Source organism: Oxyura jamaicensis, chromosome 2, assembly GCF_011077185.1.
Source record: "Oxyura jamaicensis isolate SHBP4307 breed ruddy duck chromosome 2, BPBGC_Ojam_1.0, whole genome shotgun sequence".
In the NCBI taxonomy this organism is placed as follows: Eukaryota; Metazoa; Chordata; class Aves; order Anseriformes; family Anatidae; genus Oxyura; species Oxyura jamaicensis.
Genome location: NC_048894.1, coordinates 11,235,149 through 11,251,619, shown reverse-complemented (window position 1 = coordinate 11,251,619; position 16,471 = coordinate 11,235,149). Strand labels below are relative to the sequence as shown.

The window sequence follows — 16,471 nt, the reverse complement described above, 5'->3', positions numbered from 1 at the left end:
GAGGAAGAGAAAGAAAGAAAGAAAGAAAGAAAGAAAGAAAGAAAGAAAGAAAGAAAGAAAGAAAGAAAGAAAGAAAGAAAGAAAGAAAGAAAGAAAGAAAGAAAGAAAGAAAGAAAGAAAGAAAGAAAGAAAGAAAGAAAGAAAGAAAGAAAGAAAGAAAGAAAGAAAGAAAGAAAGAAAGAGGATTTGGCTAAAAATGTACAAAATTAACTTCAATCAAACAAAAATGCTTATATAAAGAACAGTTCTTAACAGGAAGCCTCTGCAATAACAGAAGACAGAAATACATCCCATGAATCAGTGGCATCACAATAATCCAAAAACATTGTGTGGGGAGAATCAGTCCTACGGGAGTATAATAAACCATCAGCGCAGTGCTTCATGCATGATAGGACAAGAACAGGAATGGTTTCACCCCTCATCCCTCCAACCCATGTGTTGGCCTTTGCTGATTTTCCCAGGGCTGCTCTCTTGTGGCCATTCCTCCACCCATGTGTTTTCTCTCTCCTGAATTTCTTTTCCAGATGGAACATCCTTGGGCTCCAAGGCGCGCTCCTCAGCTCCTTCATCGAACCCATGTATTTGCACAGCATCATTGTGGGAAGCCTCTGTCACACTGGTCACCTTTCCCGGGTAATGAGCCATAGAACAGAAGACATTGGTCAGCTGCCAGCTTCGTACCGGCGCAATCAGCTGCTTCTCAGTGGTAAGCGAACACCTGCCTGCGAGACAAACGAGCCCCTCTCCCATTGCTAATTGCACAGGACACTAACAGGAAAGTTTACATGTTTGTGAGTAAACGATTAGCCCGTGCTTTCTTTTTTCCTGCTGAGTATGAATTTGTAGAATGAAGAAATGTGCTTTTAAATTCAGTGACCATGAAAAAGATCAGTAGTGGATGTAAGCTGACTAGGAAACCTGTCAGTATACTAAGTGGGAAAAAGGTATTCATAATATTAAAAAAAAAAAAAAAAAAAAAAAAAAAAAGAGGAAGGGTCCAGTACATTTTAGTTTAAATCTTTCATCCTGCTCTCCCTCATCCAGAGAGGGTACAAAGGTGCAGAGCCAGGAGAAGCAGTCCTCATGTCTCTGGACCCATGCATGCAACCCCCCATCAGTGCCCCTTACTTGGAGCCCTGCTCCTCCACCAGTCGTACTCAGGGCAGATGGCTCAGAGAAGGGCTGCGGGTTCATGCAGGTGTCCCTGTCTGCTCAGGACACCTCAGAAAGGCATTGCTGCTCCCTGCTGAAGCTGCTGCCAGTTGTGTGAGCAGCTTGGTGGTTCCCAGCTATTTTGGGGGCTTCTTCCATTGCCACCACTTCTTTCCAGCTCTTCTCCGTACCCCAGGTCTCTGGTCCTTTCTTCTTCATCTCTCCTCATCTCCACCCCAGCTTCCTTAACCCCTAGCCAGGCAGCAGCTGCCCAGCCTCATCCCAGCAAAATCCCAGTCTTGAATGCCTTTCTGATCCCCATGAGGCATGTGAGTGTAAGGACACCAGCTCTGCACAGAATCAGACCCTTATTTTGCTCTTAGGCACTGATAACTGTTTTTCAGGAGGATTCACTTAGACACTGGTATGATGTCAGAAGTACAGAGATGTACATGTTGGGATGCTTTAGTGGGTATAACATTGCCTTTCATATCCCTCTAGGTTCCTAAGTCAGGCAAGTGTTGTTTTATCCTATATCTACTTCTTGTTTTTGTTTTTTGCTTTTTTTTTCTGTTTATGTGTCCTTGTGACAGAAATAGTTTAGCTGAGGCAGAAGTGATAGTTTAGCCACTGGGAAAATTCTCAGGTTCTGTGTGGTTTAGTACATCTGGTAAGTGTAATATGCATGTACGTGTTATAAGGTGAATAGGTCAAAAGGTTTATCTTGTTTGAACAGCTTATCTCATTTTTTAACTCTTCAGTGCAGCTAGCCAAAGCCTGTGTAATGCAAGTAAGCAGGAAACTGCTCCACACTCCTCCTCCTCCTCCGTGTCCCTCCTGCCCTGGTCCAGCCTGGGCACCACTCAGCCCCCTCTTCCTCCCCACACCACACCATGGGAGGGAGGAAGGAAAAACCTCCCCATTTCCCAAACCTGGTTGTTATTTTGCTAATACACCCCTGCTTGCAGGAGGCATCTGCATCTCCCACTGGGGAAGCTGTTTACATCCCGTGCCACTTCTGCCAGCCCTGAGTCTCTGCAAGCCCACCCATACATTAAGATCAAAATCACACCCAGTCTGACCCGCTGAAGGACTGAAAACGCAACAAGGGATTTAACCACAGAATAGTCATTGTTTGCCTGGGTTGGGCTTGCAGAGAAGACGTAATGGCTCAAGTCTGTGTTTATATCCATGAGTAATTGCCAGAGATTTCAGGGCAGTTAGAAGTGCATCAAAGGGGCACTGGTGGCACTTTAAGTAGCTGCATGCTTCATGGCTGGCTTCCTCCTTCCCTGAGACTGCTGTTTGAAAAAGCTTTCGCTTTGCTTTCAAAAGTGTTTGTGGGTTTTCTTCAGCCTAGGCGAAGCAGTGGGAGGAATCTGTCTCTCTCTGTCTACATTGTTTTTGTCTCTAAAGCCATTATTTATAATCTTCCCTCCCCCACAAGTCCTAGGGAGCCCACACTGCAGCCCTGCTTAAAACTTACATCACTGAGCCTTGTGCTGCGTTTCTCTTAGCTGGAAAACTGTGCCAACAACATATTCAGTGACTGTGGGAATGACCACCTACCAAAAGCCATACCGAATTCATTAAAGACCAAACCACAGCAACCTCAACCAGGCCATTCCACCTCCCACTCCCCGCACAGGGATCAGACCAGCTGAGGATTTTAAATTGCAGGAGATCTCCAATTATAAGGAGACCAATTATTCTGGCACTTCATCACAATGCTACAAGCATTTCAGTGGAGAGAAGAGTCATACTGTGTGATGAGATATCGTGAAATATCTCCTTGGCCCTACAGATAAATAATCAGTGAGCTTTTCCACTCATAGCAGTCCCAGCCAGATGGAAATCCTTTCATTCACTGGAATTACTCTTGGGTGTATGTTTTAGAAGAAAGAAAAACAGTGTTTAATTTTTATTTCTCTCTCTCATAAGACTGAGGCGATTCTAAAGGGTATAGTGAAGAGGCATGAGGCTTTTCTAGGAGGGAGAGGAGAATGAGGACAGATTTCATTTCATATCCCACAATGCTCAAGTTCATATTGTTTGTACAGAGACTTTTCTTTTCCTTCAAGTTCCTACAGTCTCCTATTGTAGTCTTTGTTGTGTTGGTTTTAAGGAGGATGTTTTACATAAAGGAGAGAAAATGATCTAGATTATTTGGGAGTTACCTTTCAAACAAAGCCAGAACAATTACTTGTCAAAAGGAAAACTTGAAGAAAAATGTTACAAAAGGGATCAAAAACAACAATCACAGAATATATCCAGGTCTGCCATCCCATTTGCGTCTGGCATGAGTCTCATGGTGTTTGCTTTGAAGCCTCTTCTCTTGCATTCAGACAACGATGTGCAAATATCTTCCACTTACCTAAATATGTATACTGACATATGATAGCTGGCAAGAAAATGTGTGAAAGCAGAACTGGCACAGAGCATTTTCCAGGCATAGTGCAAGCCCCCTGCTCTCACGGACACCCACCAAGAGCAGAGGGAGGCCTGGGGCTGGGCATGGGATGGGGTGTACAGCCCGCACCTCCCTGCTGATGGGCACCCACAGCCTGCTCTGGCCCCAGTGCAGCCTTTCTGTTTCCTCTGCGCAGTGTTTTCACGGCCTTCTTACTGATTTTGTGACCTGTGGCAGCTTCTCACGGGAGGGTGTTTGCTATCGTATTTTTTGGCACTCATTCTTTTTGGGTGCTATCTTGACAGAGCCGATGTGTAGTGTCAAACAGCAGGTTTTGATCTGTTTGCATCTTGTTCTGTACAGAGGCGTTTCAATAGCTCCAGGAGCTATCTGATTTTCAGGCTTTCAGTTTATAGTCTGTTGCCTAGGTGAACTGGAATCTTAGATGCAGACTGATCTGCTATCTCAGGTGAAAAAAAAAATTGAACGAGGTATTAATACACCATGAATGTGTTTACAAATCCTGGGTGAGGTTATGATTTAGCTATAATTCTCTTCTACATGGTAGTGAGTTCAGTCCCAGTGACTGAGCTGATTTCTGCAGTTCCAGCTTTGCCACCAGTACAAAGTGGATGTGCTATATATTCTTTTCCCTTCGGTGGCCACCTTTCTCGCACTGTGTGTGCTCAGTCCTGCCAGGCTCTTGCAGCTCCCTCCCAGGGCAGAAGGGACCATGCTGGAAGGAGCAGAAGAGGAGCACGTCCCTCATTGACATTGCTGAGGGGCTGCAGGCAGGAGCTGCCATGGAGGCAGCGTCCCCACCACCACTAGCCCTGCACAGCCCTCCTCCTCCATCACCGTCTCTCTCAGGGGCTTATCCAGCTTGCCATGTTTAAAGGTAGTGGCAGATGCCTCATTTCCACCAGTTCCCATCTCCTCCCACATCATCCAGTGCCCATGTTGTCCGGCATATTTGGACTGCTTCAGATTGCTCTGTCTTTTCCAGCTTGGGAAGCTCCAGATATTAGCTCTCTGCTCCCAGAAGCACTAATGAGCAGGGCAAAGCAGAGCTCACTCCTGTACTGGAAAATAAAATACGCACTTTATTACTCTCTTCTCCTCACAAAGACTAATCTTTTCCAGGTTTCAGGTACGAGAAGAGGGAAAGAGGTAGACATAATGAAAAGGACGTTGTTCAGTAAATGATTAAGAAGGGTCAGGAATACACCTGATTAGCAATTAACTCTGACACACAGACATCCACAGCTGACCTTTTGGCATCCACAGCTGACCTTTTGGCCACCCTCTGTTAGAGCCAAGGGAGATCTCACCCACGTAGGCTCTGTAGTGGACGGCAGTCTGTTATTCAGATGTCCAAACTTGGCCACGTGAATGACACAGAGGTCATTCAGTCACCACAGGCAACTGAAAACATCATAGCTGTAACTGTCTGGAAGTAAAGATGTATCACACTTAAGCATGTCCAAAATACTGCCATGGTGACTTTAACTAGATCTTGAAGAAATTGTCACATCCTGCAGGGTAGGAATCTTGCAGGCAGAAACAATGTGAGGAGTGGTTTTATGTGCTGGTCTGTGATGTCTACATGATCTTCATTAACTTGGATATAATTATCTTTCCGTGGTATTGGAATGCATGATTCATATTTTCTTATCCTCCATTTATATCACCTATGATCAAGAGTACCCATCATAGAGAAGGTCCCCACAATTGATAGCAGATTGATACACCAGACCAGGAACAGCTCACTTGAAGGAACTCATGGCAAAAGCACTTCATTTAGTTCCTTTTAAATACCGGTCATCCCATTAAAACCTTTCTGGAAGATTCCATTCAGCAACCATGGCATTGCTGTCAACACCATACATTATAAACTGAGAGAGTGAGAGCTGGGGTTGTTCAGCCTGGAGAAGAGAAGGCTGCAGGGAGACCTCACAGTGGCCTGCCAGTACCTAAAGGGGACTAGAGGAAAGATTGGGAGGGACTCTTTGTCAGGGGGTGCAGTGATAGAACAAGGGGGAATGGTTTGAAACTGGAAGAGGGTAGGTTTAGGTTAGATATAAGGAAGAAATTCTTTACTCAGAGGGTGGTGAGGCACTGGAAGAGGTTGCCCAGTAAAGCTGTGAATGCCCCATCCCTGGAAATGTTCAAAGCCAGGCTGGATGGGGCTCAGGGCAGCCTGGGCTGGTGGGAGGGGTTCCTGTCCATGGCAGGAGGGGTGGAACTGGACAGTCCTTAAAGTCCCTTCCAGTCAAAACCATTCTATGAGTCTATAATTCAATATAATTCTATAATTCTTACCTCAGGCTAACAAAAGGTTTGTCTGCCAGGTAGAAAAAGCTCTATAGAAATTGCACATTATCTCTCTACAGTGCTGAGACCAGTTACATTTAACCAGTGGTGACAAGAGCACATGCAGTGCATTCACCCAGGGATACCACATGTGCCACAATAAACAACCAGACGTTCTCAGCCTCTGAAGGTTTTGTGCTCTGGGTGTTACTGATGTCCTTCTCTCCTGCCAGGGGTTAGTCATGCTGATGCTCGTCAGCCTGGAAAATCTCCTGGCTTCAGCGTGAACTGGATTGTGGGGAACACCGACCTGGAGGTTATCAACGCCACAACGGGGAAGAGGAACTGCGGGAGCCCCTCACGGCTCTGCAAGCACATGTTCTTCGCTCGATGGGCAAAGCTTCATGGCAAGGTAAGCCTGATATAGTGATGGAACATTGATGCCTGCCAATGGTGATCTAATCCTTACCCAGGAGTCAGCCCTGTCTTGGTAATCTCATGGTAAGAGACTCTGTGGGGTCAGCTGCAGTAGCTGAGAGCACAGGGAAAGCCAGCGGCAGAAACCCAGGTGGGTTTGGAGGGGAGATGGGTGTTCTGGGTCTCCATGGCACTGGAGCCAAGCTCAAATGAGCAGTGAAAAGCCAGGAGAGTGCTGAGTATCCACACAAGCAGAACTGGGGAATTTTTCATGTCTCACCCCATGCATCTCTTTGTTTCCAAGGGGAGTGTTCAACTCACCAAGTCTCAGAGGCCTGAGGGAAGTATTTGTCATTGCCTTGGAGGCATCTGCATCACCTCATTGCCTACACAGGGGTTTAGACTCCCAACTTTAACTGCTCCCTGTCTCACCCTAGTTAACTGACAGAAGTAGGTGCTATGGATTGCCCATTCCCCTCTCCTTCCCCACTCCCCCAAATGAGTTATTTATTGTTGATAAATCCATACAATGACACAGCTACTTGTCACAAGGTGAGTGACCAAGCGAAGGCTCTCTGATTTCATTTCACTCAGCAGCAGTACACCCTAATGGCATTAAAACTACAGGCTGTATTAGTTATAATAGCCACCAGTCCTCAACAGCCCCATTTTCTCTAGGAAAGATGGCCATGAACTCCCCTTATTTGAAATGGTACCATGGTCAGCCTGCCTTCACACTTTGCTTCCCACAGACAGGAGACAGTGGCAGGTCAGATGGATGGCCGAAAACTAGAAGGCGGAGCTTAGGGATGTAGGAAATGTAGGAAAAAGCCTGATATGGAATAAGGAAATGAAAGCAAATAGGGTTCGGGCAAGAAAGGAGAGTGAGATGGAGTGGGAAGCAGGGAGCAACCACCTCCTGCCACGGCTGGGTGAGTGCCTCAAATCCTTCCTCTTGCTGACAGGTGGGAAACATGAAGCTGAGGAGATCTGGGTATGATCATTTTGAAACAGAAATGGGCCTAACAAAATAAGAACATTTTCTGCATTCAGGCTCCAAACCAACCCAGGGAAAAGGGGTGTTTTTAAAAGTAATTTCAAGCTAGTGTTATTTTACATGAATAGGATTTGGCAATTTATCAGGGAGCATATTGTCTCCTGAATGCTTGTATGAGGCATATTTCTGTCATTATTCCTGGTTCTGAAGACACTGTTTCTCCTCTTGCCTGACCTTTCAAGGAGGTGCTGGTGAAGGCAGGGACCAAGGCAGCAGGCCTGACCCTTCCACCTCCAGGAGGAGCAGCAGGGAAAAAGCAGTGCCTCTCCAGCCCTCCTCCTTTCACTGCTGTAATGTTGTTTTGCTGTAATGAGGCTTGTCCAGAATCATCCTGTAGTCCATGTAGGGTGAGAGAAAATGAGGACAGGACAAAAACCATTTTACTAAGTGCCGAAACCTTTTTCCTACAGGGAAATGAATGGGAAAGAACAAGGCAGAATGACGGCAGGGAAGTCTGCAGCCACTTTCACCACCAAGGTCATTCAGGAAGACAAAGGGACAGGCATGGTGGGGAGGTGTGAGGATGAGTCCAAAGGGAAAGGAGTCTGATGGGACTTATCCATACCGAGCAGTAGCAGGGACCTGGAGGCTGGGGACAGCAGAAGGGAACAGCCTGGGCTGGGTGCCCTGTGCTCAGTCACAGTGTGGTGACACAGGTCCTGAGCTGCCATGGGATGGGAGGCAAAGAACACTCCTGTTGCTACACGAAATGGATGGATCCTCACTGGAACAAATCCCAGGACAAGGCTATGGCAGGGCCGTAGCCATTTTGCGGCCCATGTACCCCCAGCTTGAGCATCGCCCTCCCTTGCTGGCTGGGCCTACAGACCCCGGGGCTGAGCAGGCCCGTGCTGTGTGCCCAGATGGCACCAAGTGAAGCAGAGCAGCTCATTTCAGGCTGTGTGTTCCTGTGGACTTTTCCTGCAGTCCTTCTTTCAGCATTTCTGCTTTTACAGAGAAGGAAAGCAGTGTTGATCACTCGCCAAGGCTCTGCTTTGACTGTTTTTTCCTACAGGGTGCTATTTCCCTGGCTTGTAAGCATTGGACTTTCACCTGCCTGCTTGCTTTAAGGCATTTTCCAGATTTCAGTTTCTTGTGTATAATGTCAAAGACTCAGCACTGGTTTGGCACTGTTAAGGCTTTGTCAGGTCAGGGAAGGTTGTCTGCTTGGTCCTTGTGAAAACAGAGAGTGCATACTGCTGTGTGCACGCTCGGGGCCACGGGGGCTGCAGGCGGCCGTCTGTCTGGCAGCGTGGCACTTGCTCTGCTTTCCTGCACCGGCCTCCTTCCCTCCAGCACCGGCACGCATCCTGACACTGATTTCTGCCCCGTCCTGGGCAGGTTTCACAGCATTTCTGACAATAACAGATTAAAGAAGGGAAAGGGAGGGTGCAGCAGGAGACTCTCCTCCTGCAGCCTCCTAGTGTTACTTTGAAGCCCTGAGCTACTCGGCTAACCTGTGCGCATTCTTTAAAGATTCCAAGACAAGATTTTTCCCTTTCTTTTCTAAAAATCATTTTAACCGAGAGGCAGATGTTTGCCATTGCAGAGCACACAAAGATTTGCTGATGATGATGCCCACTCCAAGGCAAAGCTGTTTACCTCATTCCTCTTTGCAATGGTTCGAAACAGTGTTGTGGGCATTCATTGCTTTCCTGTTGTTTGTTTTTTGTTTTTTGCTGTTGTTGTTGTTAAACCAAAAGCAAACACACAAAGCACAGTGATTGTTTGTTGCTTATGAAATGTAGACAGGAAGATTATACGGCTACTGAAGCCTCCTGTTTCTTTTGGCTCATGGGTTGATTTTTTTATTATTATTTCATTTTTCCTCTTCTCTGACTCTTGTTCTGCAGCTGAGCACACGAACACCAAGCCATGGAGACATGCCATCGGTGTACAGCGAGGCGAAGCTGGTGGCTCAGACGTACCAGTCTGTCAAGCAGCAGCTGTTTAAAGCGTTTCAGAAAGCCGGTCTGGGCACCTGGGTGAAGAAACCCCCAGAGCAAGATCAGTTCCTACTAACTGTGTAAATCACTCAAGACCTTTGCTATGTGACCAGATCAAATCAGCTGGAGAGGAGGCTAGGCAGGATGCGTGAGCTGAGAGAATTGAAACAGTTTGGTATTTAATAGCAAACTCCATGGGAATATTTTCTTTTGATTCTGTATTGGAAATACGTAAATATAAATGTGTCCAATGCACTGAAGTCGACTTTAGAAAAGCGCTTTTTAATTAGCCCTTCCAAAGAATGTACCTGCCCAAATAATAATGCCAAACCCACAAAGATTCTGCTTTTCATAGTTTATCACTGTTGGTATTAACAATTTGCAGCATTAGCAGGCCACCTGTCTGATCCCAAATAGAGTTTGTTTTCCCTCACACAATCAGTGCAAGAGTTGTCACCGAATAACAGAAAATAGTACGCAGAGATGGAAGTACCCCAGGCACACAGCAGGTCTCTGAGCATCCATAATCATCCACAACAAAATAAAAAAGGTGTCTAACCTCTATGCAAAAATCATCCAGCTCGCTGCCTAAATCTGTGAGAAAGAATTTGGGCCTTGAAGATATGCAGCATTTTTAAACTGATTCCCACTGCTGGCTCTGAGCACAAAGCCAGGCACCGGCTTTCCCTTGGTGTTTACACTTATCCCCTCTGGCACTGTGGCCAAACTACTTCCCCCCAAATCTTCAGTTCTGGCCATGAGTTTTGCACACTGCAAACTTTAATTATCTGAGCCCAGTTCATCCCGCATGACCTTTAGGCACCGACAGGGAGCGGGGCCACCTGGGTGTCTCTCAGACTGCACCACAGAGGCAGATGCTCTCCTCTGCACACCCCGGCACTGCCCAGCCAGGGCTGGGGGTGAGGACCACTCTGCTCCAAATCAATCAGGCTGGAGCCTCAGACCACAAAGATCCCAAGGGTCCACCACTCTGAACTGAGTCGGTGTGAGCTCAGGATGCTCCTTACAGCTGAAAAACCGCTGGGTTGGGTAGCCAAAACTGAGACATCCCAAACTAGACAGCACGTTTGATACTTGTCTCTTTCCTGCCTCAGTTTCTCCATCTGATAAATGGGAATAATAATACTTACCTGCTTCATGTCTGAAGAACTTGGCAGGAGCAAAGTTTTCTGGTCAGATGCAACAACAGTGTAAGGTGCAGTCACTCTTACTGTGAGTTTCACCTCTGCACATAGTCCAGTTGATGTAAGTGCAGCAGATACAACTACGAGCTTGGGTAAGATCTTACTCCATGTATGAGTTTCCAGATTCTAGCTCTGTATAAATGCAAGTATTATTATTATTCATATTCATCTGCAACCTGAAAATCAGGTGTTTTTTTTTTACTTAGGAGATGAGTAACACCTAACAGCTAAACATCTCCTTCATAACTGTGGCTGGATTTAATATTATCTCAGCTTCAAAACATCCCAAACTTAATGAGAAGGCAGAAGATACTGTCATGGGAGAACTGAGCTTTGATAGTCCCACTGCAGAACCAACCTTCAAATGCCCTGGATATTTCTTTTAATGTTTTTTGGTTTGTTTTATTTTTAAATGACAATTTGCGGGTATATATCTACTTCTTTTCTTCTTATTCCTGTGATTCTCTTTAAATCTGTATATAACATGCTGCTACTGATTTGTGATAATTGTCTTGGTATTTTCTCAGAACTGTCAAGCTGAGTTACTTTTCAAACAACATAAGGCTCATATTTTTCCATGTAATTTCCTTTACAGGGGAAACTGTTCCTATCAATAAAGATAGATGCTCTTTGTATAGGGTTTATCATGTTTGGAGAGCCATATACAGTAAATACATTGTTTATTGATGCCCACAATAGAATAGCTACAGTATTTTGATGAGATTTTATTTTTAGATTATAAACTACAAGATGTATCTATAGTGTCTTGTATAAAAACAATTGTGATAAACTAGAATTTTTAAATTAGATAAAAGAAAGCTCTCCCCTTCCAGAAACCTTTTCAACAAAATAATACATTCCATATTAACTACCAAAAATATTAAAAAAAAAAAAAAACAGATTAGAAATAGTAAAAAAAAAAAAAAAAAAAGAAAAGAAAAGAAAAAAAGAGAGAGAGAGACATGTCAGTAATGGAAGCATTTTGTAGTAACCACTTTGTCAATACTTTGACCACTTTGCCAGGAATTCTGATTAGAACTCAGAATATTTCTAACATCTCCTGAAGCTTCCCGCTACCTTCACATGGTCCTTTCCTCCAACACAGCTATCGATCGCTGCTGCAGCCACCCAGCAAAGGCATCAGGGGTGGTGGGAGGGTTTGTGGTCAGTCCAAGGACTGTGGGGGCAGGAGATGCTGCTGGTGATGCTGGCAGTGGTGGTCCCAGGGGCTTCAGCTGCTCCCACTGAGGGAGGGAGCCACCAGGAAACAAGACAGGAGGACCGGGGCTCTAGCAGAGACCCATAGGACATGGGGAAGCATGTCTTCTACTTTTCCTCTTCAAGTTAGTCTTTACCTAGCACACAAGAGACCTCAAAGGCTCCTCCTTACATCTCCCTGCCCTCCTCCAGCCCTGGCATGACATCAGCTCGCTAGGGTGACAACAAAATGCCACGCCTGGTTATTCTTAAGGACAAAAAGAGAAGTGCAGTGAGATTGAATTATCCTTTGTTGCAAGAAATACCTAAACCTAATCTTGGCTTCAGCTGCCAGAACAAATCTAGCGGTGGGGATCGAACTGAGCCCCTGCTGCAGGCAGGCACCAGCCGATCCCTTTCAAGGCAGAGGAGGTGCACCTGCTTGCACTAGGGTTGAATGTGACCTTAGATGTCTACTTCTCGTTACGTGCAGTGACAGAGTGTGGTGGGACCACCTCCCAGAAGCACGCATGACCTACAATGCAGCATTTCCTGAAGCAAAGGAAAACGCGCTCAGTAGTAACTCTTTAGCGAAGATTTCTGTACATAATACGCATGAGTGAATGGCAATACTGTACTAATGGATGTACATTTGTAATATTTGTAAAAAAGAAAAAGAAACAAAAAACACAACAAGAGAAAATAAATCTGAATTTACATATGTGAATTTGCTGCTAAGTTCTGTAAATGCACTTCAGTGATACCTGATAAGTGAATGTTTCTGTTAAGTGAATAAAATGCCAAGTAAAATTGTTCTTTTGCTGTTTGTTGACCATTTTTCACTGTGGCTTAGAAATAAGTTTGCTCTTGCTCTGAGATGCACAAACAGATTTTTATCCATAGGTGCCAAGGATCTGCAGACTCATGGATCTACAGTTCTCATTCAGTTGTGATTTGGCTGAGCTGGGTCCACCTCTAACATCATCTTTCCAGATTACTCTCACACTCCTTTCTTGGGTCATGAGTAGCATTGGCTTCCCCGTGGAAAGCCAATGGGGCCGTGCTGGGGCCGTGCTGGGGCCGTGCTCCAGCTTCAGCCCTGCTGCAGATGTGGAGGCCGAGCACAGCATGGGCCAGGAAAGGCCAAAGGGGGCACGGAGGTGGCAGCCCTGCATGTGCCCCTCATCCCCATCACATGAAGATCCCTGCCAGGGCTTACCAGCGTGCTGGGAGCCCCCAGCCCACACGTGGGCAGTTTGGCCATGGCTGAGTTCACTGCAGGTGGCTCCCAGCCTGTTTTCTCCTCCAAAAGTAGCTGCTAGTGCCCGACCATGGCAAACACTCTAACGCGATTTGGCTGACGAAAACAACTACAAAGCAGTCATTAGGGTAAATTATATGGATGGATTCTGTGTTTAATCTCATTAAGTTTAAAGGCTAAATACCAGAACTGCGTTTAAAACTTTACAGGCATACATCCTGGCCTTGTCAGGCACAGTTATTTCTTTTCCAGCTGTATATTGGAAAAACAACAACATAAAACATGAACAAGCTGATATATCGACTAATAGAAGGCTTCGGAGAAGTGCCTGTTTCTCAAATAAATAAGTCCTTCTGCTGCAGTTAAACCTTGATAGCCATGCTTGTGTGTGGAAGAATGAAATAGCAATTTAAGAGCTTTTTAAGCCTTTTGATTCATTACTGTTGTGCCTACTTTCCAGCCTTCAGACCTGATTACTTTGGTTAGTTTCAGCTTGATCATGTGGATACACCAGTTTAGCTGGAAATCTGTGTGAAGTCACAGAAAATCTGACTTTTTAAAGCACAGTGACAGCCTGGATGCAAAGACACACACACACACAAAAGACATGCAAGCACATCCACACACACAGACACCTGTTAATTCTTAGCACTCCGAGGCCTCCTGAATAAATAATATGGGCTTGGAGAAAGGGGATTAATAATCATCGCCTTTTCAGTGATGAAATAGTTCTGCTCAAATGCTTCATTCAGTCTGGCTTTTCTGGTAATTAAATCCTCCATTAGAGAAGTTTATGTTCTATTTTATCAACTTCCTTTGCAATACAGAATTACTTCCACTAGACCATTAACGCCTTGTTCTGCCCAGGAGAGGAGAAGGTCCTGTTCATTCTCCTTTGGCCCTGAACAGATGCCTTCACAACAGCAGTCACTGAGGAGCCACAGAAAGGAAGAGGCAGCTCCTTCTTTTACACCCAACAGGACTGAAACAACCTCCTCTAAAGGCATATAAAGATAGGAAGAGTGGTATTTATTGTTGGGTCTGACCAGTCCCTCTGATAGAGCATTTGGTGCCCATCTCTCCTTCTTTGGGGTCCTAAAAGTCATGCTTAGGCACAGGCTGCACTTCACATACCCACCAAGGATGAAGTTTACCTCTGGTGCCCTTCCCCATCAGCACCACCAGGCTAAATACACCCACCTTCCACAGTGCATCCTTTGCCACGGATTGCTTTTGTTACACTTGATTTTAACAAGTTCATTGTTTGCTCACTAATCTAGTGTTTAACTCTTAAATCTAGAATAAGATACATTTTTACCGTGTATCCTAAAGTAAATAGTTTTTTTCTAAATCAGGCTTGTTCACTCCCTGGTCTCAGTGGTGAAATGAAACACTTTTAGAAGTAACAACGTGATTTACATACCAGCATATCCTTGACACCACAGGCTCCTAAAACCCTGACCATTACCCAGAACAGTGAGACGTGGGCTCCTCCACCTCACATTTCAGTGGAAGACACGGTGACATTCAGAAGGGTCTTGATACTCTACCTGTCATTGTCAACACATAAATCCCACATTGTTGGGTACCACCCCTCGGCTCAGCCTCTGGCACTAAATATCCTCTCTACGCCTTCTGGACAAGCCTTGTCCTTGCTGCCTGCTCTGGGCCTGGTGCTGATCCCCACCAAGCTTGGACCTGTCCGGATTCATGAAGCACACATACACTTCCTAGATGTGGTCCTCTCAAAGCCTTTACAGGGTCATGCCCAAGAGAAAAAGGACAGCCCTTCACCATTACGCAGCCAAATTGGTAAATGATTGATGCTGCTGTCTAAAGGGACAAGGAAGCACTGCAGTCACCAGAAAGGCAGGCACTCTGAAAGAAAGGTATTGAAAGGATGTGCCTCACATTTATACTGTTTTACACTACATGGAAGAAGTTAAATTACTTGTTATTATAATTTAATAATATTTTGGCATGAGAGAAAACAGAAATATATTATAAGGTTGGTGGTTTTAGGATACTTACCTGGGAAAGGGACAGCCCTGAGTTCTTGTCCATGTTCTGTCTCTTGAGTGAGGAAGAAGCAAGTAAGCAAAGACCTGAGACCCAAACTGAGCTCAGGACAGGGGAGCTCCTGCCCTTCAAGCACCTAGTTCGTAACACATGGAAGAACGGTCTCAGAACAAAATGGCAAGGCTCATCATCCCCTAAACCACTTTATCCACCCAAGGCTAGGTGTCTGGTTCAAACCCATTTTCCAAGCTTCATGGATAGGGAAAAGTGGCTGCATAAGGCAGTTACCTGACTCAACACAGCGTCCCAGAGACATGGAGAACTTGTTCTCTCAAGAGTCCGGTCTCTCCCAGCTGACAGGAGAGGGTGCCTGGCCATGTGGGCAGGTGACATGTGGGGAGGTGACTCTCAGCCAAGGAGTCTGCACACCACAGGACCTCCTGCTTCTCCATTGTAAAAAGCAGTGACTCCTCTTGTCACAGTGAGCTCTCTTCTGAGTATTAATAAATGCTGTGTGGCTGTAATCAAAGACTATTAGAGAGGTTTCTTAATTTTCTATGTGTATACTATACATGAGGTAGATGTCTGCTTTTAATATGTCCTTCATATTCTGGGAAGAAGACATTCCAGCTCTAAGTTTCAATAGCTGACTAAATTTACATAGCTGTACATATTTAGAGGTTTAGTAAGGGAGTTTATTCTTACATGACTTTGCTGCCATTGAAGTCATAGAGAGGGTCCCTGCTGGCAGCAAGTAGCAGGGCTGGACCACTACTAAATGCATGTTTCAGCTTCAGAGCTAAGAGAACTGCTTCCTATTATTTTTGTGCCCAAACTTGGTTCCTAGCCCTGATGCACCTCTACTCACTGGAAAACGAAAACCATCCATCACTGCCATCCGAGCCTTTGTGTTAGAATTTCCTTGTGGTGGCTCAGCGTTTCCCAGCTCTATTTTTTCATATCTGACCCAGTAACTCCTTGACCCTCAGACAGGTGGGAATACATTGGAAGAACCTTCCTCAGTATTTGAAACATTTGTTGTACAAGTTTAGCTCTGTTTTCTGTGTGCGTGATTTTCCCAAAATATCCTTTTGTCTTTTGGGGGGAATACTCAAGTGGTGTTGCAGAGATCAGAAGTAACTAAACTGTTTGTCTGTTTATCTCATTGCTGACCTGTTTCTCTTGAAGCATTGTGGAAAAAGCAAAGACTGACTGATTCTGGAAATAACCCCGTGTTTGCTCAAGAGGTGATGCAGAGATAACTCTATCCCAGAACCACTGGTGAGCTGTACAAAAATAATAATTTTGGCCCACAGTGCTATGGGATTGTCCAACTAAGGTAAAACTCAGTTGCTTTAATGCAACCCCATTGACTTCAGAGGACTCAGACTACTGTAACTGAGCAGAATTCACTTTATGAAGGGGGCCAGGGGGTTAAGGTCACATAAAAAAGGTAGGTGAAAGCACTTAATCATTCCCTCTCCTTGTATTTTC

The 16,471-nt window shown here is 45.3% G+C and overlaps 1 protein-coding gene across 3 annotated transcripts in view; it reads left to right on the top strand.

Annotated features, from left to right (window-relative positions):
- The window catches only part of ADARB2 (adenosine deaminase RNA specific B2 (inactive)), a 311,256-nt gene extending 298,744 nt beyond the window's left edge, over positions 1-12,512 (top strand). For all 3 annotated transcript variants that reach the window (XM_035317251.1, XM_035317250.1, XM_035317252.1), the window contains 3 exons: positions 525-706; positions 6,109-6,287; positions 9,203-12,512. In XM_035317251.1, coding sequence (XP_035173142.1) covers positions 525-706; positions 6,109-6,287; positions 9,203-9,379 — 538 coding nt within the window. In that variant the 3' untranslated portion in view covers positions 9,380-12,512. The remainder of the gene's footprint in view (positions 1-524; positions 707-6,108; positions 6,288-9,202) is intronic.
- Positions 12,513-16,471: the final 3,959 nt, after the last annotated feature.